General features: G+C 32.7%; 1 protein-coding gene across 1 annotated transcript in view; it reads right to left on the bottom strand.

Moving 5' to 3' along the window:
* Nucleotides 1-20,002, bottom strand: part of TRDN (triadin) — a 315,995-nt gene that overhangs the window by 22,404 nt on the left and 273,589 nt on the right. The window contains exons 25-33 of the mRNA XM_061207205.1: nucleotides 10,789-10,815; nucleotides 10,330-10,359; nucleotides 8,729-8,758; nucleotides 7,584-7,610; nucleotides 7,152-7,199; nucleotides 5,379-5,426; nucleotides 4,113-4,130; nucleotides 2,046-2,090; nucleotides 278-298 (exon numbers count right to left, since the gene is read on the bottom strand). Of these exons, the coding sequence (XP_061063188.1) occupies nucleotides 278-298; nucleotides 2,046-2,090; nucleotides 4,113-4,130; nucleotides 5,379-5,426; nucleotides 7,152-7,199; nucleotides 7,584-7,610; nucleotides 8,729-8,758; nucleotides 10,330-10,359; nucleotides 10,789-10,815 (294 nt within the window). The remainder of the gene's footprint in view (nucleotides 1-277; nucleotides 299-2,045; nucleotides 2,091-4,112; nucleotides 4,131-5,378; nucleotides 5,427-7,151; nucleotides 7,200-7,583; nucleotides 7,611-8,728; nucleotides 8,759-10,329; nucleotides 10,360-10,788; nucleotides 10,816-20,002) is intronic.

Here is a 20,002-nt window from a genome sequence, read left to right as displayed (position 1 = left end):
ATAATGAAAACACAAGTCATTTTAGGCATTTCTTCACATACCCTGGTATAGAGTAATGTATCTAATAGGCACTCAATAAATACATGTTCAAGGATTAATGAATACAATACACACAAATATTCTTTGTCAGTAAGAATCATTTATATAGGTAATGGTGTAATATCTATTGCATTAATGAAATACCATACTAATTTTTACTGCATGTACAATTTAAAGAAACTATAAAATTAAAATTAATTAAACAGCAATTCTTAAAATTTTAGAATGGTACACTTACTTGGAGTTGGTTTTGGTTTGTCTAAAAAGTAAAGAAGAAAAGAAAGAAAATAAAAGAAAAAGTCAGTGATCATTTTCTAGCTATAGGTAAAATATCAGCCCTTTATATTTCCTAATTCTGTTTGTTTGAGTTAAAATAGGAAAAGGCTAAACTTATATTAAAATGAGCAGTAGGCAATGCATTTTGAGTAATTTTTAAGTCATATTCCAATGAATTCCTCAAAGAAGTTGTAAAGCTTGAAAGTATAGGGTCTTCTTGGTCTCTTCTTATCCCTGTAAAGCCTCATATTTCATTTGATGAAAAATGAATGCTCAGGATAATCTGAACTCCTTACGGTTTCTGAATGGCATAAAAGGTATATTCTGCCATTGTCTTTTCAGAATACATATTAATATTAATTAATATTAACTATTTAAACTCTTCCAATCCAGTATTTTGAATAAAGAAGCTGACTTTATAAAATCTCAGGAAAGATAAGTGAATGGTGGGTGAAAAACACAAAGCTATACTATCTAAATACATGATTCCTTTCTCCAAAATACCTTGTCTTCTGAAATTATTAACTAAAAGCATTAGTTATGCAGTTTTACACATAAATATCTATTCATAAAAAAACTAGACAACATTTCATCATGATTGCGAAGAATTTGAATCATCCAAAATTAGGTCAACTAACTAATTCATTAACGGTGGGAATACAAATTAATATAATTTTTTAAAGAACAATTAGGGATGTCTATAAAAATTACATTGAATATATCATTGCACTAAAAAACTTTACTAATTTTACCCCAAAGATAAATTTACAAAACTAGACAGGTAGGTATATTTATTATTGTATATCATTAAAGAAAGCTTGTTAGATAACTTAAACATAGGTCAATCAGAGACTAGCTAAGTAAACTGTATACAACTGTACAATAGAATGCTATTAATGAAGAAATGCTTTATGTACTGATATAAAAAAATCTTCAAAAATACATTCTTAAATAGAAAAACCTAGGGACAAAGCTATTTATAGTATGTCATGATTTGTGTAAAAAAAGTGGGAATATATATATATATAATTTGTATATACGTATGTGTATATGTCTTTTATATATACTGCTAGAAGGAGACATTAAAAAATAACAATGATTACCTATCAGACATTTTGGATATTTTGGGAATGGAACTGGTAGAATAGGAAAAAAGAGGAGAGGGAGGGATATTTTTACAGTTAGCCTCCTATATGCCTTAGTGTTGAACCATGCCAAGTATTATATATTTTTAAAATTGAATAATAGTTTTAAAAGTATTAAGCTATTATAGAATGGGATAACTTCTATTTTAAGCAATTAAACCAAGTTGAACTTCATGATTAGTTTTCAGTGAAATGTTATATGTGCAATTTGATAGGATATTTTACAGTATACCAACAGTGAATCAACATTACCAGTATGATAAATGATTTTAATATTGACATCAGTGAAATACTGAATATTTTGGAAGGGTCTTATGAACCGTGAAGGCAAATACTATTTTGTTAATACTGCTGTATTATAATAGAATGTTTAGCAATCCATATATATTGGTTATAATATTTAGCAAAATGTTTACCAGCACTACCACAGCCCTTATATCAGATAAACTAGATTCTACCACAAAACCACAAGACTAAAAATTACCAGGAAATAAAATGAAAGGTACTTATATGTTTTGCTTTAATTTTCAAATTTAATAAAAATAGTGAATTAGGACAGAATATAAACCAGAAAGGCAAAAACACCTGTTTTTATAGATGGAGATTCTTTTTCTTGATGTTCAGCTTTTTCTAGAGAGAGAAATCAAAATTAACTGACACTCTGTAGGTTGTTTGCATAGCAAGCGATTTAGTATTTACGTATTTGCAGGTGATCCTCAGCATGCCTCCAAAGTCATTTGCATGTAACTTGGAACACAGAAAGCATATTGCCATAGAAACACATCATAAACAAGGTCAGGTTCATTCTCAGGACATCCTGTAAGACACTTCGAAGGCGCTAGCCCTCTTAGGGCCATGTGGTATAAGAAGAAAATAGAATATGACAAAAAGGAGAATAATAATAAGAGGATTTTTCTTTCATTGCTGAAGGTTGAATCATTCTTTGAGGATATTTCAAACCAGATGACATTTGCCTTTGGCATTTTACAAGCTCCCTTTTTACCTCTCTGACTCCTACTTCCTTTCTTGCCACATCAGAAGCAATTTGGTGCTGGTCAGAAGCAATTTGGTGCTAGTCATTAGTTTCTTGTTGAAAATGTAACCTAGACTTGCCTTATTCCAGAAAGTGCAACACTTTGTATTTTCATTTTTCTGGAACACCTTCTCTTTTCAGGTTCAGTTAGAACTCTCACAGATGAATCTCAAGTAAATCTAGGACATGACAACTGTAATCAAAATGTGGAATTGATGTTCTTCTCAGCCCTTTGAAAAATATTTGAATTAAAGTAAATTTTACATCTCTCTCTTTCACCAAAAGTGGAATTTCAAATAAAGCTATGTAGGGTAGGATATTTTGAATGGAGTTGAGAATATTTGGAAATACAGCAGATCACTGCCAAGTGTTAGTTCTTACTAATCACTTCCAGGTTTAGTCCTCCTGAACTGTTCTGGTTTACCTGTCTTTTCCTTCCCTCATCCTGAATTTGGAGATTCTCTGAAAGCACTACTATTTCCTCCCTATCATCTTGCACCAACAATGAAGTAAGTGGGGAGATGTGGGATCTATGTTGTCATAAAATTTAATTGGATATTTGTAAATTAGGGATTGATAGCATTCAAGAATGAACTTCCATGAACTTAAGTTGTATAAATTTTAGTGTTAAATAAGCATGCACAATAAAAGAAGCCAATATTCAAGTTATTAAACTGTCATAATAACACTGCAAAAGTATAATAAAGTAAAAATAATATAAAATATATATTCAAAATACATGCAATAGGTTCTGAGAGGTGATTATGTTCTTTTTAGGCTCCATATATTTTGCCATATCTCCTGAATCACTAATATGACCTCCTAACTGGTCTCACCAAATTCATCTTTGGACCTTGTCAATTCATTTTTCATACATGAGCCAGAGACTATTTGACAAAAGCCACTCATATCTTCACCCAAGCCTCTGTTTCACAAATATATGTATGAACCAATATCACAATTTTGACACAGTTTTGGACATATTTACTACCTGTGACAATGGGCAAATATTCACACTTTTCTGAGCCCAATAGTCACCTTTTAAACTCCCTACACCGGTAACATCTGTATGACTCCTGAACAATAAAATGGACAATCTTTAAAATCTATACTCATGAGAAAATTCCATGATGTTAATAAACAAATGGCAAAACGTTTATAATTCATAAAATTATGAATAACATTAATACCAAAGACTACCTACCATATAATTAATGCTGCTTATAGGAAACAAATTAAAAACAGTATGTGGTTCATAACACCAAAAATTGTATATCATTTCGTTTTCCTTTGTTATTCATTATGTATGTTTAAAAGATTGCCCATTTACCCTAACTTCTTAGTGTTATTTTATAGCCTATATGGACTCACTCTTTTAGTATTAATAATAGTGATACAACTTCCAAAGATTTCTTCTGTATAATTATACTGAATTATTAATTAGTAGTGAAAGATAAAGATGTTAAATCAAAGCTGTAGCAATAACGTTCATTTATCACCTATAGAGGTACTTTAGCCTTGGGCAATGCTAAAAATAACAATTGGGAAAAAAACCCGAGCAAATTGTTAAAGTTAAAATGGCCAAGCGATACTTTCCAGATTTTATTTTCATCTCTTACTTGTTGGTTTGGGTTTGACTGTGGAGAATGAAAGAAAGCAAATGGCATATGATGAATACAAACCATGGGAAAAAAATAACTCTTTAGCATTTGTATTTATTCCTTCTTCATTTTAAGTTCTCATCTTATCTTAAGCTTAATCCATTCTCTCTGAACACTATTTTTTCACTGTCAGCAAATACATTAAACACACTGCTTACTGAAAAACTAAGATGCACAAAATTTTATGTAAAATTTGAAACAATATATATTTGGGACACAAATACATTGGGCTAGTTTCTTCATAATCTCCAAATACCCATATAACTAAGTGAGATGCTTAACACTTTAGGGTGCAAATTAGAGGAATGTTAACTCAAATTATGAGCTTAGGCAATGACTGGAATAGAGTACAATGGTTGTATGGGGTAATGTGAAAATAGGGTTTCTTACTCATGAAATATAGTCTATAATTTCTATAAATAATTAGTTATCTCCTGAAATCTATTATATTTTCCTCTGAGAACTGTATTCAAATCCCGACTATCATGATTATCTCAGTTAAAAGAAAGAAATTACTTCACAGGCCTTTTCCTTTGGAATGATTTTTAGTAAGAAATGGGACTCCATTCATGACGGAGGTAGGTAGGATTTCCATCTTGGGATCAAATGGAGGAGAAACAGTGTTTCAAGATGTCAGTTGAGATGGGGACTTAATTTTGTTCATCCTTTTAGGAAAGAACTTCAGAATTTCAAGAGTGTGTACACTCCTTTTTTTCTCACATGAAATGATGGTTTGATATTTTTGCTTTGATATTATATGTTCTATTGATCATTCTTCAAGGCAGATTTTAAAAACTTACACAGTCATGTAAGTCTCTGCGGAGCTCTCATGAATGGAAATTATTCCATCTAATACATGAACAGCAGACAGTTTCAGATTTCTGTGATTTTAAAATTTGAGGAAATGTGTTTTGAAAATGAGATTAAACACCTAAAAATAGTACATGATAATCAATGCATGACATAAATTTCCTTGTGAATTATCTGTAAGCTTAGGTCAATCATACCTTAAAAAAATAAAGTATGTCACTCTAGTTTTCCACTGTTAATTTGTATTGAGTATAACTTTTAGTTATTTACAAGAATCAAGAATCTTAGAATTTATGGCACTAAGAGCGCACATACTTCAGTAAAGGTGTGTGTCTGTGTTTGTGCACATGTGGGTGTGTGCCAACATAACATAAAACTGATACATAGAAGAAAAATCTAAAATAGCTCATTTACCTGTTTTTTCTATTGTGATAGCTTTTGCCTGCTTGACAACTTTTTCATCTGTGATAAGAAAAAATATTAACACAAGTGGAAATTTTAAATGTATCAGTACAAAACAGTGACACATTTCAACCTTGATATTTTGTATTTTCTTTGAAATAACACAAATACTGAGACAAACTTAGCTGTTTTCTCAGTAAAACAGCAAGTGATATCTTTTATTCAAATCGGATGGGAGCACAAAAAAAATTTGTCCAGCTGCATATGTCCTTTGCAGCTTTCTTGCCATAAAAGTTTTCCTAATTCAAATGGTCCCCTAACCCCTAACAAAAGTGTACTCTATCCTTTGTCTTCACTGTATTTCACTGTATTTATCTACACTGAAGTACACATAAAACATGTATTCCCTTTTCATTGTTGAATAAGAATAGGAAGAAACAATTTTTTATCTTTCTTGAGCAAGATACCTCCCTGAGAACCAGGATTAGCCTGGGAACCCAAGTTTTTATGTTGCAAAGCTGGGGAAGGGCAAAGGTGGTGCATTTATGGGATGTCTTCTGTGCTGTATGTTTTTGTAGACATAGTCAAATAGATTTGGGTCAAAGTAGATGGATTAGTAAAATGATTCTATATAAAATTAAACTTTTCAAGTATTCAGCAGTGAGAATGAATCAGTTAGTCAAATATCCTAATTAGAAAGTTTCACTGGGAAACAGAATTTAGAGTATGAATGTGATCACTGAAATAAAAGAAAGATGTGGCTAGAGGGCAATGCCTTTGTTATACACTCAGAGACTAAACTCTCTCCTCTCAGTATTTCACCTCAAAAATGGTTGATATTCAGGACAGAAAAGAAAGTAACAGGGTTTACTATTCATTATATCAGGAGGTTCTAAAAGTTGTTTCTAAAGTTTTGCTTATGTCAATACAGACTGCTTTTCTCACCTCCCCATAGTCTGGTTCTGCTTTATTTATTTCTATGGTTTCTGTTGTTGGTGTCTCATATTCTTTAAAGCATAAACAAGTAAAATCAAACTGACTCAAATCCATTGAAAACAGATTGTCTAAAGTAACATTTTAAAAATATAAGCAAAAAGTTTCCTAAGATACGTTTAAAGAAAGTATGCTTTTACCTTTGTAAAGATTCTGGCCTAACTATATTCACAACATCAGGGAAACAATAAAGGACAATATTCTACAGAACAACTGGGGCTTGACACAGCCTCAAATTTAAATCCATATTTAATTGGCTTAAATTAAAATTTAAATAAAGTTTTTAATTCTTAAATAAAAACTAATTATTAAGCTAGTCTTGGTAATTTCTCTATTTCTCCTTATGAGCAAAGCCCATTGGCTTACCTCTACTTTCTACAAAATGTAGGACCAGGAATAAGAAGATGAAGGAAAGAAGGAAGGATGAAGGGAAGAAGGAGGAAATATTGATTTCCTTTTCTTGGGATTTTTGGAATTCAAGATGATCATGTTTGAATGAGCCATTCTGAATTACAAGTTTTCTAGTGATGTCTTGCCCCAAACAGATCAAAACAAAATGAAATATAGAGACCATTCATCTGAATGCTGGCAAAGATGGTCTTTGTGCTAAGCTAAGTCTCTGATGGGAAGGGATCACGAGCTATGTAGTTATATCTGGCAGGTCAAGTTCTCAGCATGAACTATGAATCATCCTTAATAACTTTAGATTTGACTCTAAGCTCATCATCCTGTTAAAACTAGAACATTGAGAGACAATTTGATACTATTGTACAAATAACACCTGCAAAATACCTGGTTTACCATGAGAAACAGTCTTTTCTGGTTTCACTATGTCTTGTTCTGAAAATAATAAAAAGAATATCTTTTCAGATATTTAGAAGCTTTATAAATTAACATATGGCGTATTCTCTCTGTGACATGGTCCAGTGTTTTGTTTAGTAGAAAAAAATTGACAGATTTTTACAAATGTGTCCATGGAGAAAAACTGTTCCTTAATTTTCATTTCATTTCATGTAGTTTAAATAAAAAACTTAAAGGTTTTGGTTGCATGAAAACAATATACAAAGAATTCTTATTTACATTTAAGCACCTATAATTTCCAAAGCATAGCCTGTAATAAAGTATAAATACTGAGGCATAGATTGCAAATATATATTATTAAAGATATTTAAGTTTTTTGTAAAAATTCTATATCAACTTTATAGATAAAATTAAGATACATACTGTGTATTTGAGCTTTTTCGGATGAAGCTAGAAAATAAACATTCATAATTATAAAAATTTCAATTACATCACCTGCAAAATTGTAGTATTTAATAATAATAAATGAAAGTTTTAAATATTACTAGGCCTAAATAGAAGTTTTAAATGGTATTGGGTTTCTGATTAAAAAAAAAAGAGGTAAAATGCAAAGTGTTCATATCTGGTAACACATACTCATCTGCAGCAAATAAATGTACTCAGGAAAATAAATAATAAGATAGTAGTTAGGCATTTTTAAGCCTTGATACATTAAAAAGATACATTATTTACAAGAAAAACTAGACTCAAGCTTATGATCAGTTGTCAGGTAAGCTCTGGTAAGAATTAAAGGAATAAGATAGTATTGTATATACATCTAGACTTGGATTCTTGAATTTGTTTTTATTTAAGAATCCTGCTACATAATTTTTTATAATGAAGAAATAGCATCCATAGAGCCTGAGGGTTTTGTTGACTTGCCTCAGGTGAGTAACTAGTTGGTACCAGAACTAGGACTTACACATTAAATAGCAGTGTAAACTTGGAAAGATTGCCCTTATTTTAGATCAATGTTGCCTCTTAATAAAGTGATTGTTAGTCTGGGACAATCTCTGAACGGTGAACAATTGAACAATTGAACTGTTTCCTCAGATATGAAATATGGGTAATAATTGTCATGTTGCATGTCTCTCCTAGTGATGGGATGAAAATGGAATCTTACGCTATTCCTCAGCTCTGGCAGATGCTTGGTAAGTTCTTGTCCTCTTTCCCTTCAAATCTCAGTAGCCTATGATTTCATGATTTTATAACTCTGGTGTGTTATCAAAAATAAACCCACAGATCAAACATGATTATACTAAGCTTTGAAGAACTCCAGGAAATATCTCCTGAAACCTGGAATCTCTGCTGAGGTTCATTTAAAGCCATATTCTAGATGTTTTTGCCTATGGAATATCCCCCATTCTCACCTAATCCAGTAGTGTGAAACCATATTGAGCAATGGAGTAGGGTAAATAATGAGGATCTGGGAGACCCTGTGTAACTCCGCATTGGTGGGTAGTAAGCCTTTTTTAGTACTAAAATAACAGCAACATTAGCTCTGTAACTAAGAATAAAAATATTGTTACCTGGTTTTGCTTCCTTTTTAACTTGTGACTCTGAAGGGGAAAAAAAAAGATAGAAATTTTTAAATCTGAAAAAATAAACTAGAGCACAAATTCATTTTTGGACACTATTTTATTTCATTTACTATAATTTAAAAAAGCAGAATTTTAGTAAAAATTATTTTAGTTTCCTACTGGCTTGTCAGTACTGGACTATTGAACACACAGTAGTTAAAATCATGATATGTACTTGTCTGTCACTAAGTTATTGCTACTGCTAATGGACTTCAACCTGAATTTTCTGTTTTCTCAAGATTATTGTTGTGGAGAATAGTCCTAATGTCCACATAAGATAAATGACTTGATGATAGGAGTTGGAAGAGTTTTTCTTAAATATATGTAATTGTGATTCAGAAATTTAGACCGTGTTATGGCTTGAATTGTGTGCCACAAAAAAATATTTGAAGTCCTAATAGAAAATAACTCAGAATGTGACCTTATTTAGAAATAGGATTATTTGCAGATGTGATTAGTTAAGCTAAAATGAGGCCATACTGGAGTAGGGTGGGCCCTTAATCCAATCTGACTGGTGTCCTTATAAGAAGAAGAAAAAAGACACAGATAGAGACACACCAGAGAAGATGGCTGTGTAGTGACGGAGGCAGAGGTTGGAGTGAGCCAACTACAAGCCAAGGAACACCAAGGACTGCTGACAAACACCAGAAGCTAGAAAAGATAAGGAAACATTGTCCTCTACAGGTTTCAAAGGGAGTGTGGCTCTGCTTCTATCTTGACTTTGGACTTCCATCCTCTAGAACTGTGAAAAAATCAATTTTTGTTGTTTTAAGCTATAATAGTTAAGGTGTGGTTATATGGGGGTAGAGAGGATCCTTAATCCAGTAGGACTGGTGTCCTTAAAGAAGAAGAGAAAAGATACAGAGATAAAGACAATGGGAGAAGGGGTTCATGTGATGACAGAGGCTGAGATTAGAGAGATGCCTCTTCAAGCCTAGGAACACCAAGGACTGCTCACAAACACCAGAAGCCAAAAGAGGCAAGGAAGGATTCTTCCCTACACCTTACAAGGGAAACATGCCCTGCTGACACTTTGATTTCGAATGTCTAGTTTCCAGAACTGTGAGAGAATAAATTTCTGTTGTTTTTAGCCACCTAGTTTCTGGTATTTTATTACAGCAGCCCCATAACACCAATACAGTTGGGAGACATGAATCAAAATTTTAACTGTTTTGAAAATCATTGCTGTGTTTTCTTTTAAAAAACTGTTTGCTGCCTGCTATGGCCCTCAGAAATGTTCATCTGACTCAGGAGCCCCCAAAAAATAGAAGAGTGCGGGCAGCTTTTCTTCTGACAGGATGTCTGTGTTCTATAGTAATCAGCGAAAAATAGTCAGTCATTTGTTTCTTCTGAACTATATAAATTTCTCAGCAGTTTCACTTTGTAAATAGGGTTTTTTTCTAGGAACAGGTAGTATAGCTAAACATATGTTACATTTGTTTTATTTTAAAAAGTTGTTCAAGAATAAAATTTTAGTATAATATTTGCACTAGAACACATTTGCTAAAAAGTATGCTACTCATTATAAATATGGAATGAAATGTACATACCTGGCTTATCTTCTTTTTTTACTTGTGGCTCTAAAAACGAGTAAACATTAGTAATAACGATTATATAAAAATATTTATTTCCTGTACTCATGCATATTTCTTTTACATATTATTGTTCTTTAATCTTCCATATTAACTTTCTTCTTATGATTGCAGCAGATTAATACACACACAAGTAAAGGTTCCTCATTATCAATCACAATAAGAATTTTTGAGAAAAATTAGAAACATGAACTAAGATTTTTAATGAGAAGTTAATGAAATCATACCCAGTGAATGAAGGATAAAGGAAAATATCAGCATAGCAAATTCTCAGAAACACAAGTAAGATAACCAGCACATTATCTGCACAAAATAGTTAAGCCTTTGACTTTATGCAAAACACTCAACAATAGAATCAGAGGATGAGTAAAGCAGGCATTTAAGATTCGTTTTTTGTTTTCGGCATGTATAACATACGTGGAGACTTGGGCTTAACTTCTTTGCCTAGAAAAAGTTTAAAAATTATTAAAAACTGAGTCATTCCATTGTTATTGGATCAACATTGTATATGGTAGAATATTATATATTTGAAAATCAAACACTGTAGACCCCAACTATCTTTCTTTATTGAAATTTTTACAGGATATGTAATTTAATGTCCAAGCCAAGTTACTAATTGAAAAATCATTTAAAACAATAACAGTTTAATTTCATTGCACCATTAAAAAATTTGCTCACAAACTCATGTGCAATGTTAACTGTTTAATCTAATGTTAAGATGGAACATACAATTTTATTTTGAGAATTACTTTTAGCCTTTCATTATCCAAGATGAAAAATTCAAGACTACTGCTTTCATTTCCATTAACATTATCAATATGTTATCTGTCCCAGTATAATATATTAAATAGCGACTGCTGCTGAATCTGGAATTCTTGATGACCCAAAATATACCATATGCTTTCATTGCATATTGGATTCCTAGTTCAGGGGTTGGCAAATTTTCTGTGAAAGTTCAGATATATATATTTTTTGACTTTGGAGCCATACGATCTCTGTCGCAATTATTCAGCTCTGTTGTTGTAGCACAGAGCAGCCATAAGCATTATGTGAATGAATAGAAATTGCTGTGTTCCAATAAAACTTTACTTACAGAAGCTGGTGGCCAGTCTGCAGGCCATGGTTGCCAACATCTGCCCTATCCACAGTAAATTTTAACTTTCTTTCTTTTTTATCTCAACAAAGATTTTAACAGTAAACAAAGCACCTTTCTTTGATTCTGAATTCCTATATTAATAACATCCAATACCTTTCCATAACTGCTCTACTATACTTCTTAAGAATGTTACCTTTACTTGTTTTTTCCATTTATTGACTCCCATTTAATCATTAATTCACTATCATCTAGCTTCTATTCCCAACATTATATTTATCAGGCATCTCTGGTCACTAATTCCCCCTTACTTTCCAGTATCAATGAACATACGTAACTATGTTGATCACTTTCTTCTTTTTAAATTCCTATTCATTTGGCTTCTGGGAAGGATCTACATAACATACTCTACTGTAATAAGATAAACATTTATACCATCCTCTTCATTGTCAAAAGTGTCCTAGTGACTTCCACTTTTAGCTAAATAAAATAGCAAGCACCTGATTAGTTTTCACATTTGAAACTATAGGAAATAGAAAGAACTATATAAAACATGGTTTTAAAGATATTGGACATCAGACAATAAAGGACAGTGATTTTTAAGTAATGAAAAACAAATGAGGTGTGCTCTATGATTATCCCAGCTTAATTCCTTGAGAGAACTGCAGGCTGTTAGTGCAGGAATAGAGCTGATTTGATGAGATTGAACTGGGAGTCTTGAGAGACCAAGACAGCTAGAGATCAGTGGTCAGAGTAATATAAAGTAGGAAGCTAAAGAGATTAGAAAGAGGGAGAAAAAAAGATAAAAAAAAGTTTGGGGAATTTGTGGAAGGCTCCCTCAAGTCTTCAGATGAGCACTGCCAGCCTATGCGCACAACGAAACTACTTAAGGTAGAGAAAGAAATAGTAATAATACTGTAGCAGTTTATAGTAAGTGTTGAAGTTGGGTAGTGTCAGTCCTCCAGCTTTCTTTTTTTTTTTCAGTTTTGTGTTGGCTATTCTGGGTGTTTTCCCAATCCATGTAAACTTTAGAATCACTTAGTCAACGTCCGCAAAATAACTTGCTGAGATTTTGATGGAAATTACATTGTATCTATAGATCAAGTTGGGAAGAACTGACATCTTAATGTTGCATCTTCTACTTCACAAACATAGAATATCTCACCATTTATGTAGAGATTTTTATTTCTTGATTCTTTTTTTATCAGAGTTTTCTTCCCTTCACTTTTTATTTGGCTAATTTCTATTTAGGGCTCAGCTATCTCTTCCTCAGAAAGCATTTTCTGATATGGTTGGAAAACTTTTCCCCTTTATGTGCCAACATTATTTTTTTGATATCTTGATCATTGTTTTTTGATATCTTATTCACAATATACTGTAAATATTAACTTAAGTGAATACCTTCCCTTCTAGACTGTGAGATATTTGAGAACAGAGATCATGTTTATCCATCATTGAATCCAGAGAGCTGGTGCAATACATGGTTACGTGATAGGCACTCAATTATTGTTTGTTCATTAGATAAATAAATGAAATAATTAATGAAAACAAGAGAAGGTAAATAAATGGAGAAGTTGAGTCAATGAATGTAGGAGAATATGTGAATTCAGAAATTACATTAGAACACAAAAAATTTTAAAATTACTACAGGCTTTCTTTGACTTGACGTGACTATTCACCTCTCAGCTCTCTGGTACCCAGACAAAGATAAAATGTGCAATCAGTTATACAATTCACACTGTTTTAAGTTGTAAGCAAATAAGCTGTTTAAGAGAAGCAAAACAATTCTTGGTAATATTACCTGAGATAAATTTGTTTTATGGGTTCTCAGAAAAAAAAAAACTATAATGCAGTATAATGTAGCAGATAACATCTTCAACAATATCCCTACCCTAATTATGTAATAGTTTTCATAGGACTCTACCTACTGCTCTCAACATGGACCAAGCACAGTTCAATAAGAGAACATACACACACACACACACACACACAAATTGTGTACAAATATAAGGATGTTCAATTATGCTCTTCAAACCCAACCAGGTTAAGAAAATCTTGACTTAAAAGTTCTGCTAATTCCTACAATCAGGTTGTGATAGATACTGGACAACTATCTATTCCCACAAAGCTGTTCAATAATGAAATCTGGGTTTCAGAGCTGGTTCTTCATGTGCCCTCCCATATATACTTATTTCCAAGTTCAATTTCAATTGCAGTCCTCTAACAACTGTCTAATTATCCTGCTGTTCTCCTGTATTCTGTGCTATGGTTTTAATGTGTCCCCCTATAAGAAATGTTGCAGTCCTAATACTCAGTACTGCATAAATGTGACCTTATTTGGAAATAGGGTCTTTGCAGATATAATTAGGTTACATGAAGTCATTAGGCTGGGCCCTAACCCAGTATGACTGGTGTCCCTATAAAAGGAGGAGAAGAGACACAGAAATGGACATGCATAGAGGGAAGATGATGTGAAGATACAGGGAGAATACCATGTGATGACAAAGGCAGAGATTGGAATGATTCACCTAGAAGCCAAGGAACACCAAGAATTTCCAGCAAGACCAGAAGCTGAGAGAAAGGCATGGAACAGATTCTCTTCCAGAACCCTCAAAGAGAACATAGTCCTGCCTAAACCTTGATTTTGGACTTCTGGTCTAAGGAACTGTGAGAGAATAATTTTCTGTTTTAAGCCACTCATTTTCTGGCATAGTTACCACAGTCCTAGGAAACAATACAATACTTTAATCCAATCCACCACTGTTTCTCTTTGTAATTACCAAGAACATCCAAACTGGTCATGCAAACACAGGCTTTTTTCCATCGTTCCTTCAATTCTGAAGCCAGAGAGATTTTCTAGGATGCCTGTCTGGTTATTTCAGATATCACATCTCAGTGTAAATCACGTACTGCCTTTATTAACTCCAGCTGCCTCTGCCTGATCTATAAGGCTACTGATGAATCTAATTGTTGCATATCTCATCACCCTCTTCTGTACTATTTTGTACTCTATGTTCAAGTTATACTGAAGTATTGTATTTCTAAAAACCATCTTAAGGTCTCTTTTTCTTCTGGAATGTCTTAAATGTTTATCTCTCTGTCTAGAACATTCTTCCTCCTTCTTCATCTGGCTAGATCCCATTTAGTATTCAGACTAGCTGTGGGGTCTGTGGTGAAGTTGGGTGCTCACTTCACTTTCCTTCTCCCATGAGGATGGTGTCTTTTTCTGAGCTGGGCTGCCTGGGCTTGGGGAAAGGGAATGGCAGGAATGCAGATCTATTTTTCCTACTCTCCTCAGTGTGTCTTTACTTATTTCTTTGCTTCATCCAGGTGTTTTAAGACCTCACCTGGAATCCCTGACTCTTGTGAAGGTATTTTCATGCACAAAGAGTTGTTCAAATTGATATGTCTTGGGAGGAAATGAACATTGGAAATTCCTACATCACCATCTTGCTAATGTCGGTCCTAAATATTCTTTAGCTCTTTTATATTCCTAGTTTCATGATCTCATACATTCAGTTATGAGAGTATATAATATCAGTTTAAAATCTGATGAAACTTCACAGGCAAACATATCTGCAGATATATGAATGAATAAAGTGCATGTAAATGTCTGTTTGTACATGGTCTAAGACTATATATTTCCTAAGGTCCGTATTTAGGCTGCAATAAGCATAAGGACAAGTGTAGAATGTTTGTTGGAGGAGAATTCTGTTAAGACAGTAGTTCTCAAACAGCAGCATCACCTGAGAACTTAAAAATGTAAATTCTTAGCCCCATCCCTGACCTTCAGAATCATAAACTCTAGGCATGGGCCAGCCCACCAGGTATATCCGACACATGTTGGAATTTGAGAACCACTGTTTGATAACCATGACATTTGTTAACAGCATTCATTTAACAAAAAACTATGGTTATTTTTTACAATTCTGAGTTCCATCTAATCGTGTATGTCATATTTCAGCAAATATGGCTTAATTAAAATCAGAGAAAGCCTTCAATCTACTGAGACATAAATGGATAAAGCTAAAAACAGAACATGCTTATGTTGATTATAGGGTGTCAACTTTTCAATATAGATGACAGTAATAGTATATTCAGATGTTTGTGACTGAGATCTGTAAAGTATGTGATGTGAAATCTAATTTATATAACACAAGAATATTTTATTTTTACAAAGGAAACCAAATCATTGTAACATTGATGTTCTCATGGAAGTGATAATTGGCTCCACATTCACAGAATACATTTCAATAGTAAGTAGCAATATAATAAGTATATACATACATAAATATATTTGTTCATTTTACTTATGGAGATTTTAGTTTTTTCTGTTTCTATTATAGCTTTTGTACTTTCTGTATTTTCTAAATATTTTGAATTGTATTAAAACAAAATGTCAATGCAGTATTTCCCATTTCTACCCTTACAATGCATAGACTTAAAAGAATAAATGGTCATAGTCAACAAATAAAAAAAAGTAAAAGGAAAAAAATTAAGAGCCAAAATATTCTAAAATATTAGACACATGAATGACAAAAATCATAGCAGTTTAAAATTATATACATAAAAGAATAAATAGCCTATCTACATCTATATATATTTAGGAATTTTGAAACTAACGTCAGACAAAATTAATAAAATTTTGACCTATACAATCAGAAACTACTTATTTCATAGTACATTGCAACAAGCAGTAGATAAAGATATCTTAAGTAAGTGTTGGGTCAAATTCTCATTCAGACACTCATTTACTGTGGAACCTTGACATGGCCATTTAACTTGTTTTGTTCTCCTCTTCCAAAATGAAAATAAATGTAAGAAGTTAGACTAGGTGATTTTTAAGATCTCATCCAGGTCTAAAATAATATATTTACACTAAATATTAATTTAAATCTAAATAGTAAGTCATTTAAAAGGGAGACCCAGTGTAGATAATCAACCTGAAATGTTGCAGCGTTAATTCCTCTTAGTTTTATTGCTCTTTAGTAAGTCTGTTTACTCAATTCCCGATAGATTTTCTGCTGTGGAAGCACATTTTTAAGTCTAAGGCAGATTAACAAACTTTGTTTTTAAGACCTGTGAGTCTGTTTCAGATATATCTCTTTACACAGATATTTAGTACAGAGCAGAAGATGGCTCTGTTGTAGATGTGTATCTTAGCCAAAAGAACTACCTAACAGGCACTTTACCTTTTAAATTGACTTGGAGATTAATACCTAAACTTTGTGCCATACATATTGAATAAGCAATCCATTTGGAGGAAGCAAGGAAATATTATAAGGACTTTTATGGAATGCCTGCATCAGTTCAAAGATCATACCACATTTTACTAGAAGCCATTATTACTCAGCTACATGTTTCATGAAGTTTTCTAACCTTTTAATTATCCAAATTAAAATGGAAAAGTATAAATGTTAAATATATAAAATACGTTATAAAACTCTAAACGGTAATCTTTCCTGATTTGTATATGAATTTGAGTAAAAAAAAAAGTTCTTTTTCCTATAGAGGCAATGTACTGTATAAAGTTATTGGTTGAAACAATAATATATTATTATTTATCTAATGTTCACAAATATATTTTTAGAGACAATGAAAACTTATGTGAGAGTTAGCATTATTTATGTAGTGCTGGAAATCAGGGAAATAAAATATAATTAAGGCTTTGAAAATTAGCTTTTAGTCTTCTAGAAACCATTTGGTAAGCAAGAATTGCCTCTAACAATTGGAACTAAATTTCTGGAAGAAATTTACTTCATATTATAATAGAGAGAAATGCAGTCTGAAAGATAAGAAGTAAAAAATATTGTTCATGGCATCCTTTAAATTTAAAAGCAGCAATACTTTGGCAGTATATTGAGATAGTGTTTGGAAAGTTCTTCAGGGTCTACGGTGGTTATGCAGCTTCCTGGTTACATGAACCCAGTGAAATTTATATACAGAAATGATTTTTTTCAGCCTCATTGGCTTTGGATTGTGCTAAGTTTTCTAGGCACCAATTATTTTGTTAAATTTCTTGAGGCTGTACTAACAATAAATTTCTACGGAATCTTTTTAGTTATTCAAGCATCCTAGCTTTGACCATTCTGTTCTCACAATGCCTCCCAGACAGCTATCATATTTTGCCTCAACTGTGTGGTGAGGGACCCTTTGGGTCCTACTTATTGATGCTCAAAAAGGATTAAAGTGATGCTGATGAAACTGTTTAGCAGCAAATGTATAAGAGATTAAAGGAAGTTAAGAGAGAAGCAGTAGAAAGATAGAGGAGGTTAATCAGAAACATTACTTTGAAGTCTTTTTTTTAATATAGAACTTAATATAGTGCTGATATCACACTGTAATTATTCAACTATTCAATCATTCATTCAGCAAGTGTTGACTCAGCATTTAGTACATGCTAAGCACTTCACTCTCCCAAGAATATTTAGTCTATAAGGCTTACCTATTAATTGAGACTGAATTATTATGGACGAGTTTAATTCTGGTGACAGTCACAGAAATTAGATTTGGTTGAAATGCCACGCTACGTTCATCTCTTTCAAAGGGCATAGAAAATTATATCAATTCCAGATATGACATATATCCTTTGAAAAGTTGGAGAAGACTATAAAGAGATAAATGGACTCATTCCACTCTTGATCCACCTAACTTTCTAAAGAAAAATGTATATACCACAGGAAATTCAAACTTAAAAAATTCAAAATTGAATCATGATCTATTATTCTCTCCTGTAACCAAGTACCCTATCTTGGTAAATGGTACTACCTTCCACCTACATTTCCAACCAGGAGGCTAGAAGTCATCCAACATTCTTCTCCATGCTTTGCCACCCCTATTCAGAGTCCTGTTCATTCCATTTCCTAAGTATACCTTGAGTGTACTTCCATTTGTTCATTTCCTCCTCAGTTTCTGCCTCCATTATAGCCTCAAATATATCATTTTCACCCTCCAGTTTCCTTTCTCACCTGATGTCCTTTCCCCCTTCTTATCACCTTTCACCATACCACACTCATTTATTAAGACAGCTCAGCTGTTGTCTCTCTTACGAAGACTTTCTTGACCTCTTTCCATGATGGGTTAAATGCCCCTAATCTGTACTCTCCCTATCCAATGTAAATTATTATCCCTGTATATTGTAATTATTTGCAATACTCTGTAATTATTTACTCATTTGCCTTCCCCAAATAAATTGTTAAGTTCACTAGGCAGGGACTGCCACTATCACCTTAGTATCCTTTGCACTTGTTCATTCTCCACACATAGTCAATAATAATGAACAAGTGATAACTCTGTATCAATGGAGGGTTGCTCTCTTGAGTAATGCATACTAAATACATTCTCACTGATGACCCATCGAAGATGCTGCTAAAATATTTGGGAAGGGGTTGCAAAAAAGAGAGAGCTCTTTTAACTCTGTGACCCTTCAATAAAACATATTATCAACAGAAATCTTCCATTTTTTCTCTACAGAGGATATTTTTCACAATTGTATTGTGATCACCTTGCTTTGGGATACATGAAAATAAAACATGGGAAAGTCTGTGCATGGGATTTCTTATTAATGTGGTGATCATTTCATCTGAGAAAAGGAGAAAATTATACTATGTTTAGCTGTGACTATTATGTAGTTTTGGCCTGGAATATAAAATGAATTGGAGAGCATTTTAAATTGATTAGCACCACCAGGCACAAGCATGTTTTAATTATTAAGATTTACTATATTACCCTAAACACCTCTCCATCACATCTTGATCCTTTAAGTGGGTCTTAGGAAAAAATGAGACAATAAGAAATGAGCCCCCACTATGATGTAGGCTCAGTGAGATTCAATCCTTACTTTAAAGGTCAGGGCTTTGATTACGGCACGATTTAGTGGTGGAGGGTTTGTGAGGAGGAGAGCACAGTAAAATGTCTGAGTTTGGGTAGGCCTCTTTAAAGTAGGGAGGCATGACCCCAAAGGAACCATTATTTTTGCCATGTTAGGTATTGGTCACATTAATCTCAGTTCTGGAGCTCTAGAATATTCTGTTCTGAAATCAGGGATGTGAGAATAGAAGAGATAGTAGTTAATATTATTTCTTTTCATTTCTACTACACCCACATAAACAGTCTCATTTTCCTTTCTTAAGATGTTTTGTGTCATTGGGAGCTAAATTTGAACAGCATATGAAAGAAAAGGGAAGATTCCTGATGTTTGTCCACAAGAGAGATCTGAAATATTTTCCTCTGGAATATGATTCAGTTATTAAATATACACCCTCTTTTAAGCATCCCACAAGTGTGGAACATTTCATCACTGGCTTGAGAAATATTTCTATATATAAATATCACTGTGTTAATCTACTAAATCAAAAACCAAAACAAAAATTAGCTAAGAGCATTGTTTTTAAAACTGTACGATATATATTGAGTGTTACAAATAGTGTAAGAGCATGTTTATTCATAGAAGAAAGAAAAAAGGAGATTGAGAATAGGTTCAAGTAATTAATAAAGCTATAATTAATTAATTATAATTAATACAGCTAATATAAAGCT

The sequence above is a fragment of the Eubalaena glacialis genome, chromosome 12 (genome assembly GCF_028564815.1).
Source record: "Eubalaena glacialis isolate mEubGla1 chromosome 12, mEubGla1.1.hap2.+ XY, whole genome shotgun sequence".
Lineage (NCBI taxonomy): Eukaryota > Metazoa > Chordata > Mammalia > Artiodactyla > Balaenidae > Eubalaena > Eubalaena glacialis.
The sequence above is the reverse complement of the archived record's forward strand: the minus strand, read 5'-3'. Positions and strand labels throughout refer to the sequence as shown.